Source organism: Phocoena sinus, chromosome 11 (assembly GCF_008692025.1).
Source record: "Phocoena sinus isolate mPhoSin1 chromosome 11, mPhoSin1.pri, whole genome shotgun sequence".
In the NCBI taxonomy this organism is placed as follows: domain Eukaryota; kingdom Metazoa; phylum Chordata; class Mammalia; order Artiodactyla; family Phocoenidae; genus Phocoena; species Phocoena sinus.
This window is the reverse complement of record NC_045773.1, coordinates 90,543,534-90,565,231: the sequence shown is the minus strand read 5'-3', so window position 1 is coordinate 90,565,231 and position 21,698 is coordinate 90,543,534. Positions and strand designations below refer to the sequence as shown.

The 21,698-nt window shown below is 40.0% G+C and overlaps 1 protein-coding gene across 3 annotated transcripts in view; it reads left to right on the top strand.

Moving 5' to 3' along the window:
• Positions 1-21,698, top strand: part of CAP2 (cyclase associated actin cytoskeleton regulatory protein 2) — a 138,607-nt gene that overhangs the window by 93,204 nt on the left and 23,705 nt on the right. For 2 of the 3 annotated variants that reach the window (XM_032649878.1, XM_032649877.1), the window contains 3 exons: positions 6,829-6,972; positions 7,306-7,391; positions 15,153-15,258. The exons of the other annotated variant lie outside the window; for it this stretch is intronic. In XM_032649878.1, the coding sequence (XP_032505769.1) occupies positions 6,829-6,972; positions 7,306-7,391; positions 15,153-15,258 (336 nt within the window). The remainder of the gene's footprint in view (positions 1-6,828; positions 6,973-7,305; positions 7,392-15,152; positions 15,259-21,698) is intronic. 3 annotated transcript variants of the gene reach the window in all.

Sequence of the window (21,698 nt, the reverse complement as noted above, 5' to 3'; positions counted from 1 at the left end):
ACATGGAATCAACTGGTAAAACTTTATACAAAAACAACTAAGCCAAAGTAATAGTCGTTGATATTTGGTAGTATGGTTGGCTAAGATGTACTGCTTGATATAAGCTTTCTTAGAATTTTTTAATGAAGGTGGGAGTCAAATATTAAAAAGTCCAATTTTTACTTTAATGCTATTAAGTTTTCCTGAGTTGTAACAGTAATGTCTTTGTAGTATTTGTATTTAAAACATCCTTTCTAAAAATGATAGCGTTTCAGAGAACTTGCCAATATACTGATGGGTTTTTATTTGTTTTTGTGCTTGCTTGTTTTAACTGAACTGCTTAAATTCAGCTCTTACGATTATTCCTTATGGTCTTAACAGCCATTATTTTTAAAGTTATTAGTTTTGAAGATATCTCTGATAATTACACCTACAAGAAAAAAATCACCATTTAGCAGTGTTTTTCTCTGTGTGGTGGAATTAAGGACGTTTATTGTTTACTTATGTTTTTCCATCTTTATTTTCCAATGTTTCACAAAGAGCATGTAATCAGAAAAAGAAATTATTTTAAAAGAAATAATAGCAGATTGATCCATTTTCTATCTGATGTAGAAACTACACAAGAACCATGGATTCCAGAAATAACAAGCTTATTTCGGTTTACTCAATGACACATCTTTGAGGTCAAACTCCCAGAATTCGTTCCATCCCCTTACAAAAAAGCATGAGTGGGAATTTGGTTTTCCTTTTTGGGTAAAGTTTCTACAGAGCTTGCTGATAAACTGAGATGAAGCTGATAATGGGTCTCAACTCTTCAACTTTAAAGCAGAAACTAGGGTCATAAAGACATGGAGTCCTGAAATACTCTCCAAAGTACAGTCCCATTAAGCTAAGATAGTGCTTGGAAACACTCGCTGAAACTTGCAATTTGCACATGCATCTTCTCCAGTTTGGCCATTTTGACCTTCTGTTAAAGCCACAGAAACCTGGGGGAGGGCAAGGGAGATTTTTCAGCTAACCTTCACATGAGTCTTAAAAAATGATTTTCTTTCAGGGAAAAGTCTCTCAGAATAAAAGAAACCTGAGTGATAAGTTAAAAAAAAAAATCTGCGTGAGACCTACGTTAAATTGGCCGATTTAAAGTCATTCCAAAGCACACTAGCTTTTAGCTGTGTCTGAAAAGCTACCACCAATGCACACCATTGAAAAAAACCCAGGATGCCTCTGAAATTTATCTCCCATCAGTGGAAAGCCCTTTTGTAGCGTTAATTGACATCAGTGCAATTCAACCTGTATTTATTGAGTATGCTTAATACATGCTTAATACTTAAACAAGTGGAAGTTCCTCTAACAGACGCCCACCGCCCCGCAATTCACTTTTCTTCTGATATCCCATACAGTCAGCCTTGATGGAAATCACACCATAACTCGAATGTTCTCCATGGGTTTTTTTTTTTTTTTTTTTTTTCCGGTACGCGGGCCTCTCACTGTTGTGGCCTCTCCCGTTGCGGAGCACAGGCTCCGGACGCGCAGGCTCAGCGGCCATGGCTCACGGGCCCAGCCGCTCCTTGGCGTGTGGGATCTTCCTGGACTGGGGCACGAACCCGTGTCCCCTGCATCGGCAGGCGGACTGTCAACCACTGCGCCACCAGGGAAGCCCTCTCTCTGTGTTTTTGATTGCAGCTGTGAAAGTTCAGGATGAGCTGGAGAATGTAAGCCTCCTTTAAAGTACACGAGAAATCTGTTGGCACAGAATAAAGCTGCACTGCTTAGTAGGGTGGTGCACATAGCCGTTGTACTTAGTCCTCTCAGCATTACTTTTTTTTTTTTTAATGAGGACAATTCTTCACGCAATTGCCAAACTAAGGCAGAAGGAAACTTTCTCAGTCTTTTTGGTGCTTTCATCAGATAACCGATATAAAATATCTTCCAGAATACTCTGTCTCCTCAGACTTCAGAGTTTGTTCTTGTGAAGTTAGAGATAAACAAAGATGGCCTTAATAAATCTATCTAACATTGTAAATATACAGTTTCTGGTTCTTTTTCCCCTTGGGGCAGTAGGCCAGATATCACTAACAATTCAGATATTCTGGCCTTTCTCAAAAGTGTCATTACATCAAGAATATCATGGCTTAAAAAGAAATGAAACTGAGTTATTTGTAGTGAGGTGGAGGGACCTAGAGTCTCTCATACAGAATGAAGTACGTCAGAAAGAGAAAAACAAATACCATATGCTAACCATGTATATGAAATCTAAAAAAAAAATGGTTCTGCTGAACCTAGGGGCAGGACAGGAATAAAGACGCAGATGTAGAGAATGGACTTGAGGACATGGAGAGGGGGGAAGGGGAAGCTGGGACAAAGTGAGAGAGTAGCATGGACATATATACACTACCAAATGTAAAATAGATAGCTAGTAGCATAGCACAGGAAGATCAGCTCGGTGCTTTGTGACCACCTAGAGGGGTGGGATTGGGAGGGAGGCGCAAGACGGAGGGGATATGAGGATATATGTATACCTATAGCTGACTCACTTTGTTATACAGCAGAAACTGACACAACATTGTAAAGCAATTATACTCCAATAAAGATGTAAAAAAAAGAAAAGAACATCATGGCTGAGCAAATCACTGGAGAAAATTAGGATGCTTTTTACTAGTGTTGCCATAATTAATACTCAGCTGCCTTCTGGGAAAACCTATATAATGCACCTTTGATTGGGTGTTGAATTTGGACTAAAAAGAATCCCTTGAAGAGGGAAGTGTTCCCCTTCTAAAGAGTGAAATTGCAGGGAGGGCATTTAAACCTGACTTTAGCAGTCATTCACCAAGAAAATGGAAGAGCTGTGTTTGGGTCAGGGACTGTTTAGAGGGGTTTTGTTTCTTTGTTGAGAGTTTGGGGGTGTTTGTTTGCTTTTCCTGTACTGTCATTACACCCTCATATTAGTTTGCCAATGTTGCCAGAACAAAGTACCACGGACTGGGTGGCTTAAACAACAGAAATGTATATTCTCACAATTCTGGAGATTGGTAGTCCGAGATCAAGGTGTCAGTAGGGTTGGTTGCTTCTGAAGCCCCTCTCCTTGGCTTGCAGACGGCTGTCTTCACCCTGTGTCCTCACATGGTCTTCCCTTGTGAGTGTGTGCATCCTCATCTCTTATAAGAACACCTGTCATATTGGTTTAGGGTCCACCCTCATGACGTCATTTTAACTGAAGCACCTCTTTAAAGACCCTGCCTCCAAATACACTCACATTCTGAGGTCCTGGGGGTTAGGGCTTCAGTATTTGAATTTGGGAAGGACACATTCAGCCCATAACAACCCTGATTCAGGGTCTTCCTGTCACACCTATGAGACCTTTCCTTTGTAATGGCCAGAAGGGAAAGTGAGAAGGTGGAAGGGTATTCATGAATTTTCCACAAGACCTGGCTAGCTTCTGCAGCAACCTTTTTTTGTTTTTCACCTCCTTCAGTATGGAAGAATTTTGAAAGTCCACTAACTTTGTAGACATTATGCTAAGTGAAGTAAGTCAGAGAAAGACAAATACTGTATGATCTCACTTATATGTGGAATCTAGACAAACAAACAAAACCCCACCAAACTCAGAAAAAGAGAGATTTGTGGTTACCAGAACTGGGGGCTGGGGGGAAGGGGGAGTCAGAGGAAGCTGGTCATAAGGTATAAACTTTCAGTTACAGATAAGTACTAGGGATGTACTGTACAGCGTAACGACTATAGCTAACACTGCTATATGATATGTAGGAAGGTTGTTAAAAGAGTAGATCCCAAGAGTTCTCATCACAGGGGGAAACTCTTTTTCCTTTTCTTTTTATTGTATCTATCAGATGACGGATATTAATTAACTAAACCTATTGTAGTAATCATTTCACAGTATATGTAAATCAAACCATCATGCTGGTTTGATTTGCATATATTTATACCTTAAACTTATACAGTGATGTATGTCAATTATTTCTCAATAAAACAGGAAAAAAAAAGTCCACTGAGAACTTTAAGAACGCTTTGCTTTCTTTCCCTGTATTTCTTTTTGTTTCTCCCAAACAAAAACATGCCTCTCCAGCTGCAGATCTCAGTTAGAAAATGTTTTTCCTGACTTTGCATGTCAGTGATAGGAAAGAGCTGGTCAGTGAATCTTGTCAATCAGAGATTTTTAAACTGGCAGATGTCTTTGAGGTCTCCTGCTATTTGTCGAGCACTCACAATGTACCTGCCTCCTTACCAAGCACGGACATGTTCTTCTCATTTACTCCTTCTAACAGCCATGAGAAGTGAGTGCCATTATCAACAGTATTTTGGAGATGTGATCACGGAATCATAGACAAGTTTGGCCACTTGTTTAAAGTTCTAGAGCTTAGTACACTGACTTGCAAGGACTTCAACCCAAGCAGTCTCATCCAGACCTGAGCCTTTACTCTCCCTTGCTGGGGAACTAAGATCCCACGTGTGGCACGGTGTGGCCAAAAAAAAAAAAAACACCCAGCCTTATACATGACATGCCCTCTGATATTTTCTATTCTATTTCAGTTACTTTTTTAAAATACTGAATGTGACCCACTTAGCTGAGTCTGTCAAAAACCTGAACTAGATGACCTAATTTAGACTCCCGTAACCCTAAAATCCTGTTAGCCTACGTGGATGTTTATTTGGAGCCTCTCTTATCTTAAATACACAGACTGCTTGTTTGAGGCAAATGAATATTACGTATTACAGAGAACATCTTTTTTACCCCCATCTGAGCTAACTGAATAATAGTAATAATAATAATCACTTCCATTTATTGTGTCCATCCCACGTGCCAGAGGTTTAAGACGTCACCTCTCCTGTAGCCTATAAGCTGTAAGTATTACTATCTCTGATTTACAGATGAGGAGACCAAGGCTTTGGTTAAGTAGTTTGCTCAAGGCCTCATAAAGTGTCAGAGCAAAGATTTGAACCAAGGTCATTATAATTCCAAAGCCTTTATACATTTCTTTTAGGGGAGGGCATACACAGGGTCAAGAAGGAGAAGTGAGGGCTGGAAGCTCCTGCAGCTGAGCATTATTTCTTCCCTAATGGTTTGCTGTCCCTGGCAGAAACAACTGTCCTAAAGGATGTTAAACTACCATTGTAGCAATGATTAAAATCTGCACCTGGGAGCTTTTCCAATTCCCCCCGAAACCCAGGCCACCCCCAGACCAGTTAAATCAGAGTCTCTGGGGGTGGGGCCCAGGCCTGGTTTGTGTTTTTATGTTTTTATTTTTAATTTATTTATTGCTGCGTTGGGTCTTCGTTGCTGCACACGGGCTTTCTTTAATTGCGTCGAACGAGGGCTACTCTTTATTGCGGTTTGTGGGCCTCTCATTGCGGTGGCTTCTCTTGTTGCAGAGCATGGGCTCTAGGCACGCGGGCTTCAGTAGTTGTGGCACACAGGCTTAGCTGCTCTGCGGCATGTGGGATCTTCCCAGACCAGGGCTCGAGCCCATGTCCCCTGCATTAGCAGGCAGATTCTTAACCACTGTGCCAACAGGGAAGCCCCCAAGGCCTGTTTTTGAAAGCTTCCAGGTGATTTCAATGTGTAGCCCAAGTTGAGAACCTTGAAGTTCAGTTAAGAACCTCTGAAGTCTTGGTTAAAGAAATTAAGGAGCTTTAAGGGGCTTTTCTATTTTAAAAGACTGTAAAATACTGCCAAAACCTCTTCAACTGCTTTTACAAAGCTGAAGTACAAACTGTTGCTGTTTCTTTGGAGGAAAAAAAAAAAATCAGATAACTGTATCTGCTCTTCCAAACCAAAGAAAGTCAAGAATGCTATGGGGAGATGCTACAAGCACCAATCTCTGTGATACTTCATAACTCAGCTCACATAATTTTAGAAGTGTTTTTATGTGACTAGAAAAGTCAGTTGTTGAATCAATTTATCAGAAGTGAGAGGGGTGGGACTTCTCTGGTGGCAGTGGTTAAGAATCTGCCTGCCAATGCAGGGGACTTGGGTTCAAGCCCTGGTGTGGGAAGATCTCACATGCCGCGGAGCAACTAAGACCATGCGCCAGAACTACTGAGCCTGTGCTCATACTGAGCCCATGTGCCACAGCTGCTGAAGCCCATACACCTAGAGCCCATGCTCTGCAACAAGAAAAGCCACCACAATGAGAAGCCCATGCACCACAACAAAGAGTAGCCCCCGCTCACCGCAACTAGAGAAAGCCCGCACACAGCAACTAAGGCCCAATGCAGCCAAAAATAAATAAATAAATAAAAATTAAAAAAAAAAAAGAAGTGAGAGGGGTGAGTAGCCATCAGCCAAGTTGTCTGAGGATGATGCTGAAAACCAAACCAGACTAAGGTGACTATAAATATTATAAGCTGTTACACTTTCTTGCAGAGAGCCTCAGTGAAAGATTTCCACTTTATGGATTAGTAACTAAGGTAAAAACCAAGGACCCTTCCTCACATCATTTTCCCACAGGAATAGGAAGATATCCTTTTACTGACTTCTACCTATCCCGATTTTAGACATGTGTTATTCTAGGCTGTGACCTGTGCATTCCATTAGAAAATATAACTTGATCTACACTCAGTTTCACTGTGTTCCACGCAGCGGTCTCCAAAACAGGGACTGTATCATACTGCTGCATTTTTTCCACGTCTCAGGAGACAGCATTAATAATGTAAGAAATCTCAATCTTCATACTTCAGAAAATGAAAACACAGTATGACCATAAGAAAAAAGTCTGCTGGATTCTGAAAGCCCGACAAGTGACAGGTGCTGAGTAGGCCTGCTTAGGCCAGCATGGGTGGAGGTGCTGTGCCTCCGTTCTGTCCTCAGTAACAGTGCTCAATGTTTGCTTCCAGAACGATGTGGCTGCACTTCTGAAACCAATGTCGGAAAAGATTCAGGAGATCCAAACTTTCAGAGAGAGAAACCGGGGGAGTAAAATGTTTAATCATCTCTCAGCCGTCAGCGAAAGCATCCCTGCCCTTGGGTGGATAGCTGTGGTGAGTCTGGCTGGTATGTTGCCCCTGCACCTCGTCAGGTTTGTGGAGTGTTTGGGAGAACTCATGGCTGCCTTCAGGCTTCTCCATCCTCCGCCTGTTACATGAAAGGAAGATTCCCTTCGGGCTGAATACATCAGCTCTTTCTTACCCTTTTGAAGTTCAGGGCTTTGTGTTCTGAGATGTGGAAAGTGCTTCACTGATTTTACAGAGCAAGATTTGCCTCCAACTTTGAAGTCAACATCTGCATTGCTTCTCTTCTTCTTTAAGGCATTTTCTTTCTTATCCTATTATTTTTTTTCTTTCTATGCTTTGGTGATGGTCCTGTTCTCTCAGTCCCCCAAACCCGGTCCTTATGTCAAGGAGATGAATGATGCTGCCACCTTTTACACTAACAGGGTCTTAAAGGACTACAAACACAGGTACGTACCTTCTTTTATTGACCAGATTTTCAGTTGATTGATTGTTAGACATTTGTCCCCAAGCTTAATGTAGTTCATTACTGATTCCTTTCAAAGTCTAGTTTACTACAAACATTAAGGAAAAATCCCATCTTTGCAGGTAAAGCAAAGTGGAAAGTGAAATCAATGATCCAGATAATATGTGTGTTTTAGAAAGTCTGCCTCAGTTCTCTGGTAATGAATAAACTCTCCCCACGTGAATGCATCTCACTCTGTTATGTATCCCCACGATGAGAGAGATCTGTGATGGTTTGTGATGGACCAGCCCTAAATGGACAAACCTTTTACATTGATCAAAATAGAATTGGTGAGAGTTCCCTGGTGGCACAGTGGTTAGGAGTCCACCTGCCAGTGCAGGGGACATGGGTTCGATCCCTGGTCTGGGAAGATCCCACATGCCACAGATCAACTAAGCCCAAACATCACAACTACTGAAGCCCGCGTGCCCTAGAGCCCGTGCTCTGCAACAAGAGAAGCCACTGTAATGAGAAGCCCATGCACAGCAAAGAAGAGTAGCCCCTGCTCTCCGCAACTAGAGAAAGCCCACGTGCAGCAACGAAGACCCAACGCAGCCAAAAATAAATAAAATTAAAAAAAAATAGAATTGGTGTGTGAGGAGAGAAAATAAACGGGGCTTAGGAAATGAAGTATAAATGAGGAACAGAGATGAGACAATAAACCAGGCCAATGAGAAGGAAACCAGAGATTGCGTTAAGGTGAAATACAGTTGGGTGGACAAGAGAGACGTCTGTAAGAACAGCCGCCATTCAAAGTGCTGTTGAAAGTACAGATGAGACTGAACCAACAGGTTTTGCCTGGAGAGCCAGCTTAAAAGGACATTGCATTCTCCAGCACAAATAATAGATCCTAGAGAGCTGCAAACTGGGGCTAGAATTGGAAATGGGACTAAATGGGAAGAGGCCAGAGCTGAATAGACAGGAAGATATCTCTGAACAGCTGAAGGGGTGTCATGAAATCCCTCACCTCTGATGATGTCATGGCCTGCCTTGTCAACAGCTGGCAAGATGTGATGTGGCTGATACGTCATCATGCAGGAAAGGAATGAAGTGAAAATAAGAGCAACAAAGTTCCACCCCCTGGGCACTGAGCTCAGAGTGAATCCCCCTCTGAACCCGTAGGTGACGGGAGTAGAAATGATCATCAGTCAGCAAATGCAGGGGTTCCTGCATTTCACTCACAGACCCATACTGTCCAGATGAAAGGAAACTTGAGGACCTGAATAGTCTGGGTAATTGCTTCAATTCACTTCTTTCTATTACTAACATAGATCTAAAAATATGAGCCAGAAGAACAGGTTTTAAGTAGGAAAAGAAGAAAACAACATTATAAGACAAATTTTGTATGGAATATAGAAAAATTGCACAGAATATGTAAATAAATACCTCCTGTAGTCCCAGGTCATTGACCAATGTTACATATTCAAAACTTGTATAACTATTTCTTTTATAGGTTATTTTTGGTTTTAATAAACATTGAGTAGATACAGAAGAATATTTATAAATATATGTAAGATATAAAAATTACAATACAAAAAATACCCATACATCCACCAATCATTTTTTTTTTTTTTTTTGCGGTACATGGGCCTCTCACCGTGGCGGCCTCTCCCGCCGCGGAGCACAGGCTCCGGACGCGCAGGCCCAGCGGCCATGGCTCACGGGCCCAGCTGCTCCGTGGCACGCGGGATCCTCCTGCACCGGGGCACGAACCCACATCCCCTGCATCGGCAGGCGGACTCCCAACCACTGCGCCACCAGGGAAGCCCCACCAATCATTTTAAGAAATATGTACCAATACTTTCTTTTTTTTACTAGAAAATAACAGTCACTCTCAGCAGTCCCACTCCTAGGTGTATTTCCAAAAGAAATGAAAACATGTCCACACAAATGCTTGTACATGAATGTTCATAGCAGCGTTATTTATAGTAACCAAAATGTGCTACTGATGAATAGACAAATGAAGTGTATTTGTCCATCAACTGATGAATAGACAAATAAACTGTATATCCATACAACGGTATATTATTCAGCCATTTAAAGAAATGAAATATACAAGTAGCAGTATGGATGAGCCTTGAAAACATTATGCTGAGTGAAAGAAGTCAGACACAAAAAAACACATATTGTATGATTCCATTTGCATGAAATTCCAGAAGAGGCAAATCCATAGAGGCAGAAAGTAGGTTAGCAGCTGTCTAGGGCTGGGGAAGTTGGGTGGAAATGTGGAGTAACTGCTAATGGGTGTAGGATTTCTTTTGGGGGTGATGAAAATGTTCTAAAACCACTGTGTTAATGACTGCACAATTTGAACTAAACTATTGAATTGTACACCTTAAATGGATGAATTGCCTGGGATGTGAATTATATCCCAATAGAGCAATTATACTAAACAAAATAAGACAAAATCCAGCCGCAGTGTTCCCATCCCCTCATAGAGTTTAGTCATTCTATGTTAGCAAAACAGGTCTTAGAGCTTTTAGGAAGCGCAGCTCTCGAGACAGACTTCCGCCCACCTCTTTTCCTCCTGAGGTCTCTCCCACCCTAAGGAAACTTTGGTTAAATTACTGATATTCAGTAACAGACTCCCTGCACCCAGAGAACTGTGTTTGAGGCAATTGTGCCCAATGATATAACTCCAAATGTTGCCACTTTGTGTTGGAGACTATAGAACTGTGCAGTATGAATGAGAAGAGGCAAAATGGGCATAGAGGGAACCTACCTCAACATAATAAAGGCCATATATGACAAACCCACAGCAAACATCATACTCAATGGTGAAAAACTGAAAGCATTTCCACTAAGATCAGGAACAAGACAAGGATGTCCACTCTTGCCACTCTTATTCAGCATAGTTTTGAAAGTCTTAGCCATGGCAGTCAGGGAAAAAAAAGAAATAAAAGAAATACAAATTGGAAAAGAAGAAGTAAAATTGTCACTGTTTGCAGATGACATGATACTATACATAGAGAATCCTAAAGATGCCACCAGAAAACTACTAGGACTAATCAATGAATTTGGTAAGGTTGCAGGATACAGAATTAATGCACAGAAATCTCTGGCATTCCTATACACTAACAACAAAAAATCAGAAAGAGAAATTAAGGAAACAATCCCATTTGCCATCACAACAAAAAGAATAAAATACCTAGGAATAAACCTACCTAAGGAGGCGAAAGACTTGTACTCAGAAAACTATAAAACACTGATGAAAGAAATCAAAGATGACATAAACAGATGGAGAAATATACCATGTTCTTGGATTGGAAGAATCAATATTGTGAAAATGACTATACTACCCAAAGCAATCTAAAGACTCAGTGCAATCCCTATCAAACTACCAATGGCATTCTTCACAGAATTAGAACAAAAAATTTTACAATTTGTATGGAAACACAAAGGACCCCAAATAGCCAAAGCAATCTTGAAAAAGAAAAATGGTGCTGGAGGACTCAGGCTCCCTGACTTCAAATTATACTGCAAAGCTACAGTAATCAAGACAGTATGGTACTGGCACAAAAACAGAAATGTAGATCAATGGTACAGGATAGAAAGCCCAGAGATAAACCCACACACCTATGGTCACCTAATTTATGACAAAGGAGGCAAAAACATACAGTGGGGAAAAGACAGTCTCTTCAATAAGTGGTGCTGGGAAAACTGAACAGCTACGTGTAAAAGAATGAAATTAGAACACTCCCTAACACCATACACAAAAATAAACTCCAAATGGATTAAAGACCTAAATGTAAGACCAGACACTATAAAACTCTTAGGAGAAAACATAGGAAAAACACTCTTTGACATAAACCACAGCAAGATCTTTTTTGACCCACCTCCTAGAGTAATGAAAATAAAAATAAAAATAAACAAATGGGACCTAATGAAACTTAAAAGCTTTTGCACAGCAAAGGAAACCATAAACAAGACAAAAAGACAACCCTCAGAATGGGAGAAAATATTTGCAAATGAAGCAACAGACAAAGGATTAATCTCCAAAATATACAACCAGCTCATGGAGCTCAATGTCAAAAAAAACAAACAATTCAATTTAAAAATGGGCAGAACACCTAAATAGACATTTCACCAAAGAAGACATACAGATGGCCAAGAGGCACATGAAAAGATGCTCAACATCACTAATTATTAGAGAAAATCAAATCAAGCCTACAATGAGGTATCACTTCACACCAGTCAGAATGGCCATTATCAAAAAATCCAGAAGGGATAAATGCTAGAAAGGGTGTGGTGAAAGGAGAACCCTCCTGTACTGTTGGTGGGAATGTAAATTGATACAACCACTATGGAGAACAGTATAGAGGTTCCTTAAAAAACTAAAACTAGAACTACCATATGACCCAGCAATCCCACTACTGGGCATATACCCTGAGAAAACCGTAATTCAAAAAGAGACATGTACAACAGTGTTCACTGCAGCACTATTTACAATAGCCAGGACATGGAACCAACCTAAATGTCCATGGACAGATGCATGGATAAAGAAGATGTGGGGCTTCCCTGGTGGTGCAGTGGTTGGGCGTCCACCTGCTGATGCAGGGGACACGGGCTCGTGCCCCGGTCTGGGAGGATCCCACGTGCCGCGGAGTGGCTGGGCCCGTGAGCATGGCCGCTGAGCCTGCGCATCCGGAGCCTGTGCTCCGCAACGGGAGAGGCCACAACAGTGAGAGGCCCGCGTACCAAAAAAAAAAAAAAAAAAGAAGATGTGGCACATATATACAATGGAATATTACTCAGCCATAAAAATAAATGAAATGGAGTTATTTGTAGTGAGATGGATGGACCCAGAGTCTGTCATACAGAGTGAAGTAAGTCAGAAAGAGAAAAACAAAACACTGTATGCTGGCATGTATATGTGGAATCAAAAAAAAAAATGGTACTGATGAACCTAGTGGCAGGGCAGGAATAAAAACATAGTCATAGAGAATGGACTTGAGGACACGGTGGGGGAGGGGGAAGCTGGGGCGAAGTGAGAGTAGCATGGACATATATACACTACCAAATGTAAAATAGCTAGTGGGAAGCAGAAGCATAGCACAGGGAGATCAGCTCGGTGCTTTGCCATGACCTAGAGGGTTGGGTTAGGGAGGGTGGGAGGGAGACGCAAGAGGGAGGGGATATGGGGATATATGTATGCACATGGCTGATTCACTTTGTTGTACAACAGAAACTAACACAGAATTGTGAAGCAATTATACTCCAATAAAGATCTATTTAAAATTTTTTTTAAAAAAATGAAATGCAAGACAATCTGCTCTGCTCACATAAAAATAGCAGTTCAGGAAAGAACAAGCTTAAGTTGCAAAAATATGTCAGCATGAACAGCCCATGACGACTTCGACATCATAAAAGACCTCTTTACCTAGTCTTTTCTCGGAATATCCAGAGGTGCCTATTAAGACACCTAAGTCTCTGCCGTTTTGCGTATCACCCTTGGAGGCCATTTTTGTTTTTATCTCAGTTCATCAGCTCCTGTTCTCCTCCCAGTCCCTACTTGAGTGTATCTTGGGCCCATGGGTGTGAGTGATTCTCCCCAGGTGGTAGTATAGCCAAGAGGGTTAGGGGTTCCCCCTTTTTGTACATATACAAAGAGAGTATAGTATTTGCTCCTCAATGTCAGCTATTAAGTAGAAAATGTACTTCTGACAGCATCAAGGACAGTTCACTTAAGCTTAATGGACCACCTGAAGAGTGTGTAATATGCTGGGGAAATGCAGCCACGGGTGTGGATTTATTCACCTCACTTCCACAAGTAGCCAGACCAGTCCCAAGTCACCGGTGAGCTTCCAGGATCAATAACCCAAAGCAAGCCCAATACTCCACAACCAGTCACTCAACACCCATTTATGGGTACACCGAAGCCGGCTGTGTCTTCCTTCTGTGTGAGCTCAGTGAGGGCTGTGGGGTGTTGCAGACTCATTGATGAGGCATTGCCAGTGAGGCAGACTCATTGCTGCCTACCTGACAGACAGGGCCGTGGGTGGAGGAGGTGAAAGGCAGGCTTCCTTGTGGTTTACACAGAAGGGCTGTGGCCAGTGGACTCTGCATCTGTGCAACCTTTTCGACTGGCTTGGCTGGTTGCTTGGCTCTTTTTCAATAAATGAATAGAGCAGGTTAATTATTTTGACTTTCTAGAGGTAAGACCTCTCTGAGTCATAATCATTAAGAGTCACGTGTCCTTCCCATAGCTTCTTACAGGGGAAGTGGAACTGAGGCTGGGTTTGCAGCTCTGGAGGTATAGTTGAGTCCTTCTCAATTTGTTGTCTCTTAGAAACTGACTTCAGGTTAAAAGGCACCATATTGTTATGCCTTATTACAAGTTTTGCTAGAACTTTCTTCAAGTTAAAATCATACTGTAATAGTTAAAAGAAAAATGAATTTGCCTATGCAGGTTTGGACTTTATCCTTTGTTAAACTTTTTAATAGAAAAAAGTGGAGCCTGCTTTTTCTAGGATGCCTACAGACGTGTGTTGTATGTACGTACACCTGTACATATGCACATGTATGTATTAAATGACCATATATATAAATATATGGGTTTGGGTTTTGATTGTAAAAGTGAGAAAGTGACAATGAAATATTTCATAGATTTGATCATTATAGTCAGTAAATCTAAAGATGTAGAACAAAATCACACTCATGTTTTTCCTCTTTGAGGGGCAGATAATTACGACTTCAGTTCCCCATTTCCCTTTTCTTAAATGGCATGACTTAATACAATGGGATTCTAAACATGCTCGTGGTACTCAGAGCTTTTCAAGGAAAACAAAATATGTCCAGAGACAAGTCATTACTGACAAGAGCTTGAATAATAGAGATTTCCTTCCGTGATTGTCTTCAGATTAATGGCCCAGGTTTGTGATTAAATTTTTGTTAACTGAGACTTCATCATTTTCTCATTTACCACTACTTTATTCAAAGTAGGAAAAAATGTGTGAGTGGAAATAATCCAAAGGAAATGCAACTATTTTTGCCTACCTATAAATTTAATATTTCTAACAGTTCTCCCAATCCTGTATATTAATCCAGCTTTAAGAGTTGGATTAACATTTTACCACTTCTTGGTTCAGTAAAATTGGAATAAAAATACCAGTCATGCCCTGCCTCACTTGCATTTGTCATTATGAGTATCAAATTGAAGTAATTTAAGTGACTGTCCCTTTAGAAGTATTGAGTGTTACCCATTTGTAGGAAGTCATTTTTCTTACTATAGCAACTTTCCATATCAGCCCAGAATTCTCCAATTTGGTTATACTTTCAACCGAATAATTCCACAAATTATTAGAAAACAAACCAAAGGACGTTTTTTCTTTTCTGTACCATTCTCCTGCCTGAAAGTGCATTGCTTTTCATTTTGCATCAGAAGCAGTACGGAGAGAAATGGTCTCCCCTCCATGTTCATCTCCCCGTGAGAGATGACACGAGGATGAACTGACTAAGTTTGGTGGATGCTCTCTCCGTGGGCCTCTCCACTCCGCACTGGAGCTCAGGGCACTCAGCTCCTCTCAGGGGAGACCAGGACCACCATCCTTTCAAGGTTCTTTTCAGAATCAGTCCACACTGACTGGTCTAGAAAGACAGTTGTTCCAGGGTCATCTGGAGCCTTAGTTACTGGATTGCCATGTGCTCCCCAATGTCTTTAAATAGATCCTAAATCCACTCTCTTCCACTCTCTTTTATGACAAAGTGATTTACGCCATGTGGATTGGGTAAAGTCGTATTTGAACATATGGAGTGAGCTTCAAGCATACATCAAGGAACACCACACTGCAGGCCTTACTTGGAGCAAAACAGTAAGTACCCAGCCCTCTTCCACCTGAGTAACAAAAGGTCATAAAACTATTCATTCTTGGTAGCCTGGCAATTTTAGAATTTACCTCAAGGAAAGCATAAGATAAAATATACATGCAGAAGCTGCTTATGAAAATGCCATTGTCATAGGAAAGTCTGGAAACTACCTATATGACACAGAAAAAGAAAATGGTTGAGTTGTCAGAAGAACCCAGTGAAATACTCTGGGGTCATTACGATACCACATATGGTGGTTACATGGGAAATGACTTACCAGTCAATGTTAAGTGATAAAGTAGAATGCAAAAGTTATGAGCACTAAGACGGCATATGTATTAAGAAACTGTGTGAGTAAAATCGAAGGAAACAAGAAGATTTGAAAATAGTTATAATTTTAAGAAGATAGAATTATGAATAGAATGTTTTTTAAATGTTTTAAATTTCCCTTTTGGCATTTTAAAATTTACTAAGTAATATGTTTCAATACTTCGGTAATCCTAGTGCTTTGAATGGTATCCTAGTCCTAGGATAAAATCCCAGCTGTGTCTGTTCCGACTTGAATTCCCACATGAGATTCTAATCTGACTTTTGCCTTCCTCTTCACCTTGTCTCTCCTGTCTTCCCCGTCTCACTGGCCCAGCACTACCAAACTACTTGTGGAATTCTGAACACATGCAGTGCTTAGAATGAACCAAATCAAAATGTCATTGTTTCAAAATTTGCAAGTCTCATGTTGTTTAACCTTTATTGTGATGTCCTGAACATATATCATGCTGTATGACCTGAGTTCCCTGGGGAACCCTCTTCCCCAAGACTCAGTTTCAACATCATCTCTTTAAGAAACTTCCATTGAGTGCAGTTCCCTGATGGTCCACTGGTTAGGACTTGGTGCTTTCACTGCCGTGGGCTTGGGTTCAATCCCTGGTCAGGGAACTAAGATCCTGCAAGCTACACACCTTGGCCCCCCCCAAAAAAAAGAAACTTCCATTGATCTCCCTTGGTGCCCCATCTGGTTTGATGGCTCTCCTCTATGCCTCCTTCATATCTTCAGTATACCTCAGTCATATCCCTTTACATATAGAATTGTAATTTTTTGTGTGTTTATGGAGCTCTCCCACTGGATTGGAAACTCATCTCTGTCTCCAGCCCCTCGCATAGTGCCTGGCATGGAGTAAGTACTCAGTAAACAGTTTGAACTAAATCGTGAATTAGGGTACTCTTAGGATCGTCCCTGCTCTTTAAAATCTCTGCACTTGCTATAAAAAGGCCTCCTGTGGAAACTTCAGTCCATTAGAAATGAATGTTACCTTTCAGTTGTCACAGTGGATGGTCTAACCAGAGTAAATGTTGAGAAGATGAAGTGGCATATTTGTGAACTCAGTTTAAAGGTAGAACCCTCACTCTCCCCACAGTCATAACCAGCAGCTAACCTTCACGCAGAACGTTGCTTTCAGTAGCATGGGCTTTATACCAAGGCAGAGTTTGTGGTTTTTCAAAGCAGTGTAGGACTTCTACACTTGTTCCCCAACACTTGTGGTACAAATGTTAACACTGACTACTAAAGACTGATGCTTCTTTTTATTTTCTACTTTGCCTGTTTTCTCCATAAGAAATGCAAGATACAGTAAGTTGATTATTTTTCTTCTGCCCACAACATTATGATTCTGTAAAGAGAGTTCATAAACATTTGAAGGGTTTTAATATAGAAGGGTATGTGTGGAGGTAGGTGGGTCTTTGTGTAGACTAATTGGAATTATTTTTCATACATTTCAAATGAGATGCTGTTTAGTTATAGGTCAATTTGTCATAAAGGGGAATTGTCACACATTTGCCATGGAGATAGGACATCATGACAAAACAGAAAACTAAACATCAAGAGTCCTTGGATGTCTTATTATTTCATGATAGATAAATGGAAAAGGAATGAGAATCCATTTGTGGAAAATAATCATGTCAACAGACATTGGCCTATTAAGTCTCCAATAGTGCCCATGGAAAATGAATAGAAAATTACTTTTTAAATGGTTTGAATACCTTTAATGCAATGTACAAAGCTGAGTAATTATGTTTTGAATATAAAAAAGAAGGATCGATTATCACAGATAAATAAATGTAGTTGTTTTCCTTTGTTCTAGAGTGAACACCTATCTTTTCATCATGTTCGTTAGAAATATATGCTTTGTAACAATGAGTTTGAAACTTTTAAAGGCAACCCATAGTAAGAAATATATTTTACACACACACACACACACACACACACACACACACACACCCTTCTCACAATACTAAAACAAGTTTCACAAAACAGTACTTTCTTCCACCACGTGGAATGCATTCAGATATTTTCTTTTGTGTTTTACTTCATTTTTAAATAAAATCCTGGCTGAGACCCACTAAATTGATTCCGTGATGCACTAATGGGTCACATTCCACATTTTGAAAAACATGTTGTAAAACATAAATGTTATATAAATATAAATATTTATTTATTTATATAGAATATAATCCTTACAGCATACATTAGGAGGTATATGGATTGCCATGATAATAATGACAGCTGTTATTTATTGAGCACATGTTATGATGTGGGCAAATTCTATTTAAAATGGTAATCATTATAAAGCAGAGCACCTACTTCACTTCTTTCCTGGAAAAGTAGTATGATAAAGTTTTGGCCAGATATTAAAAGTGAGGAATGATTATGTAAGAAAATGTTGGTTCAGTGATAACATCATATATACAAAATCTTTTGACAAACTTTAAGATATATGCATAGAAATATATTTCCTAATATTTTTATCTTCTTCTTCTAAAGTTTGGGGTTAAAAAAAACTATTACAAAGTATATTATAAAAATTATAGTTTTTCATTTTAAATCTAAATTAGTAAAAACTATATGAAAGATTCCAAAACAAAATCCCTAGAATAAATCAAACTGATTTCTTCTCATTTACTATGGCCTGTTGACATACCAGCAAAATAACTCATAAACAATTACAGCCAGTATCACAGTGTTATTGCAAAGAAGAGGGAAAAGGCTATTAGAATTATCTGATCAAATAGCTTTTGGGAGGAAAAAATAAATAAAAATCATTTCATTTATTTGCCCACTTATCACAAGTCTGCAAAAAGTATGCAGAAGGGTGGGGTGTTGGCACTCATTGCCACTACAGTACTCAGAAGTTTTAAGAAATGCATTCCATCTCAATGGACAAAGTCAAGAAGCTTATGGCGACTCAACAGCTCAAGTATTTTGAGTAACCATTGTTTTCTTCTATTTTCAAATTGGATTTTGAGATTTGAGCTCTATGGGGTGTTAGTGACCAACAGCATGCTGCTCTAGACTGAGTTTCCAAGCTTGCATTGCTCTAAGAAATGCTCTTTCCCTTGAGTTAACAGTTGGAACTGAACTTGCTGTTCCCACCTCCTAGCCTTTGTGTTCAGACTGCAGCTGTGCCAGGCAACTGTTGTGCCCTTCAGTTGTTCCACAAAATGTAAATCTTTGAGGCCAGCAATTTTTCAGGACAGTGATTGGAGAGAGGGTCCATGTGTGTGCACAAGTGTGCTCGTGTCGGGGTGGGTGCGTTTTGGGGGAGGAAGCAGCTGTGGAGTAATCTATCTGGAATTTCTTGTTACATTTACTGTGGTAAATGGAATCTTCTCATTCGGTCAGCTTTTTTTTCACATGACCATGGACTGGAAAGACTGTACCAGAAATGACTTGCAGTTTTCAGTTAGTTTAATTATTGGGAACCCTTTTCCATATTAATTTACAGTTTCCTCAGCCCTGGGTTTCAAATGCACTTTGTTGAATAAATTGATCTCTTGGCAGGAACCCAATAGAGCCACTATTATTTATCATCCCTTGCAGTTGGTCAGATTTGTAATATTCGTTGGCAGTTCCTGCAAATCAGATAACTTAAGCTGAAAGACAGAGGCCTGATCTTTACGCTTATAATGACCGCAATAACTGATTCTCTTTATGAATTGTCCAGATTAGCATTCCAACTTTTATTCTGTTCTCTGTAGATCTGGCCAGGAAAAGGTCATGAAGATAGTTCTATGAATAGGATACAGTGTGGTTGTTTTCTTAACTTTCTGGTGTGAAATTTGTTGACATATTTTTGTCCTTTTATGTGTCTTTCCAAATTAGTTTTGAGAATAGCCAGGGTATAATTATTTGTAGAATAGAATAAAACTACACATAGATGGACGTGTATAAAGTCTTATGTTGTAGTGATGTAATTCTTTCTACTGATAATGTGGATTTTTTAAATCTATACACCAGTTGTCATCCACCCTAACCTCCCCTGAACCTCCAGTAAATGAAATCACTGGGAGTGGTCACAATTATAGACAAGGCGGGGTTTGATTTTTCTCAAAGCAGGACACTCTATGAACACTCCTTTTCCCCCAGGTAGATATTTCTTTTCAGCCTTTTTTTTCAATGTAAAGGCCAAATGTCCATTAACAAAGCAAAAGTTTAACAGTTTGCTGGTGATCAAATTAAAACACAGCCAGAGGGTATCCTGACTCATAAATAATGTAGACTCTGTAGCACATGATTAAATATGTATGTCTCGTAAGTTTTCAAGTCTTCTGGCCTCTCTGGTTTCCTCTTGATTTTTACAAGCAAAAACTGTCCTCAATCTTTTATATCAAAGTTTTCATTTAGAACTTGTACCAAACCTGTGCCTTAGGTTTATTAATCAAGGTGAAACCTCAGCCGGTGTGTTGTTTGTCTAGACCACTAGCTCACTGAATACCTCTACAGGTCTATGGAGAGTGGTCTCTCCAGTCTACCTGACCATATCAGTGGTCAGTCTAGTCATCACTCCTGGGTTTTTAGCTCCCTTTGGGGACTTTGGGTAGACCGTTCCTTCTGTTCTCCTCTGGAAGAGATCCGGACTGCTCAGAGGGAGTTAGGGGTGTCTTTGACTAACAAAGGAGCTCTAAACACACAGATAATGAAGTTAGGTTGGAAACAGCTCTGAGTTCAGCCTGAAAGAAACTACAGAAATTAAACAAACGTTGCTTAGGCGCCCACCTTCTGTGCACCAGCTTCTCAGCAAGGTGCTGAGAACACAAAGATGGGTACGTGACACAGTAGACACAGTTCCTGTCCACAGAAACTTACATTCTAGCCGAAGAACATAAAAATGATACAACGTGATAGAATAGGGTGAATCGCATGCTAGAGGTAAGCAGAAACACGATGCTTACATAGACCAGGAAGACGTGGAAGGAATACCCAATCCCGTAGTACAGTGTGGTTCCTGGGCCAGCAGCAATCTGGAGACTTGTTAGAAATGCAGAATCTCAAACATCACCCCAGACCTCCTGAATCAGAACCTGCATTTTAACAAGATTTCCCCAGGTGATTTATATACATATTAAAATTTGAAAAGCACTACTCTAGTATAGTCATGCTGGACCAAAGGAGTCCGATTTGTGGGAGACTCAAGGAAGACCATTAGTTTTTACTCATTCATTTGTTTAGTAATTCATTTACTTAATAACCATTTATTGGATACCCACCTTGTACAAAGCACACACCAGACATTGTATTAATGCTACAGTTTCTGCCATCAAGCATCAGGTTTTAATTACAATGCAAAAAAATAAATAACAATACAAGGCCATGTTGGAAAATAAACCTTGCTAATTAGACTTCTGGGTGGGCAGGAAGGGCAGCAAAGGGCTACATTTGGTATGAGTCTTGTTTTGTTTTGTTATGGTTTTTGGTTTTGTTTTGTTTTTATTGAAGTGTGGTCGATTTATAATATTATATTAGTTTCAGGTGTACTGATTTGGGTCTTGAAGGACAGTAGGAGTTCCCTAGGCAGACAGTAAAGGAAAGGGCAGTTCTTAGCAGAGAATTCAGCAGACAATTGGGCACAAAGGACATGAACTAAGTACTTAGACAGAAAAGCTGTTAGTTTTGCAGAGCTGAACATGGCAAGAGATGAGGCCAGAAAGGCAAATTGGGGCCATATGGTGGAATCCTTACATGTTATCCTAAGAAGATGGGCCCATATGTGGTGTGCAGGGTTTTTTCCTTCCCCACAGCCTTTTTTTTTAATTGAAATAAAGTTGATGTACAATATTATGGTAGTTTCAGGTGTATTACATAGTGATTTGACCTTTGCATACATTACAAAATGTTCACCACAATAAGTCTAGTAACTATCATTTCCTAAAGTTATTACAATATTATTAACCATATTCCTTGTGCTGCATATTACATCCCTGTGGCTTATTTATTTTATAACTGTAAGTTTGTACCTCTTAACCCTCTTCACTGATTTTGCCTACCACTATCCCCCTCCCCTCTGGCAACTACCCGTTTTTTTCTCTGTATCTATAAGTCTGTTTCATTTTGTTTTGTATGATTGTTTGGTTGTTTTTCTAGATTCCACATATAAGTGAGATCATATGGTAT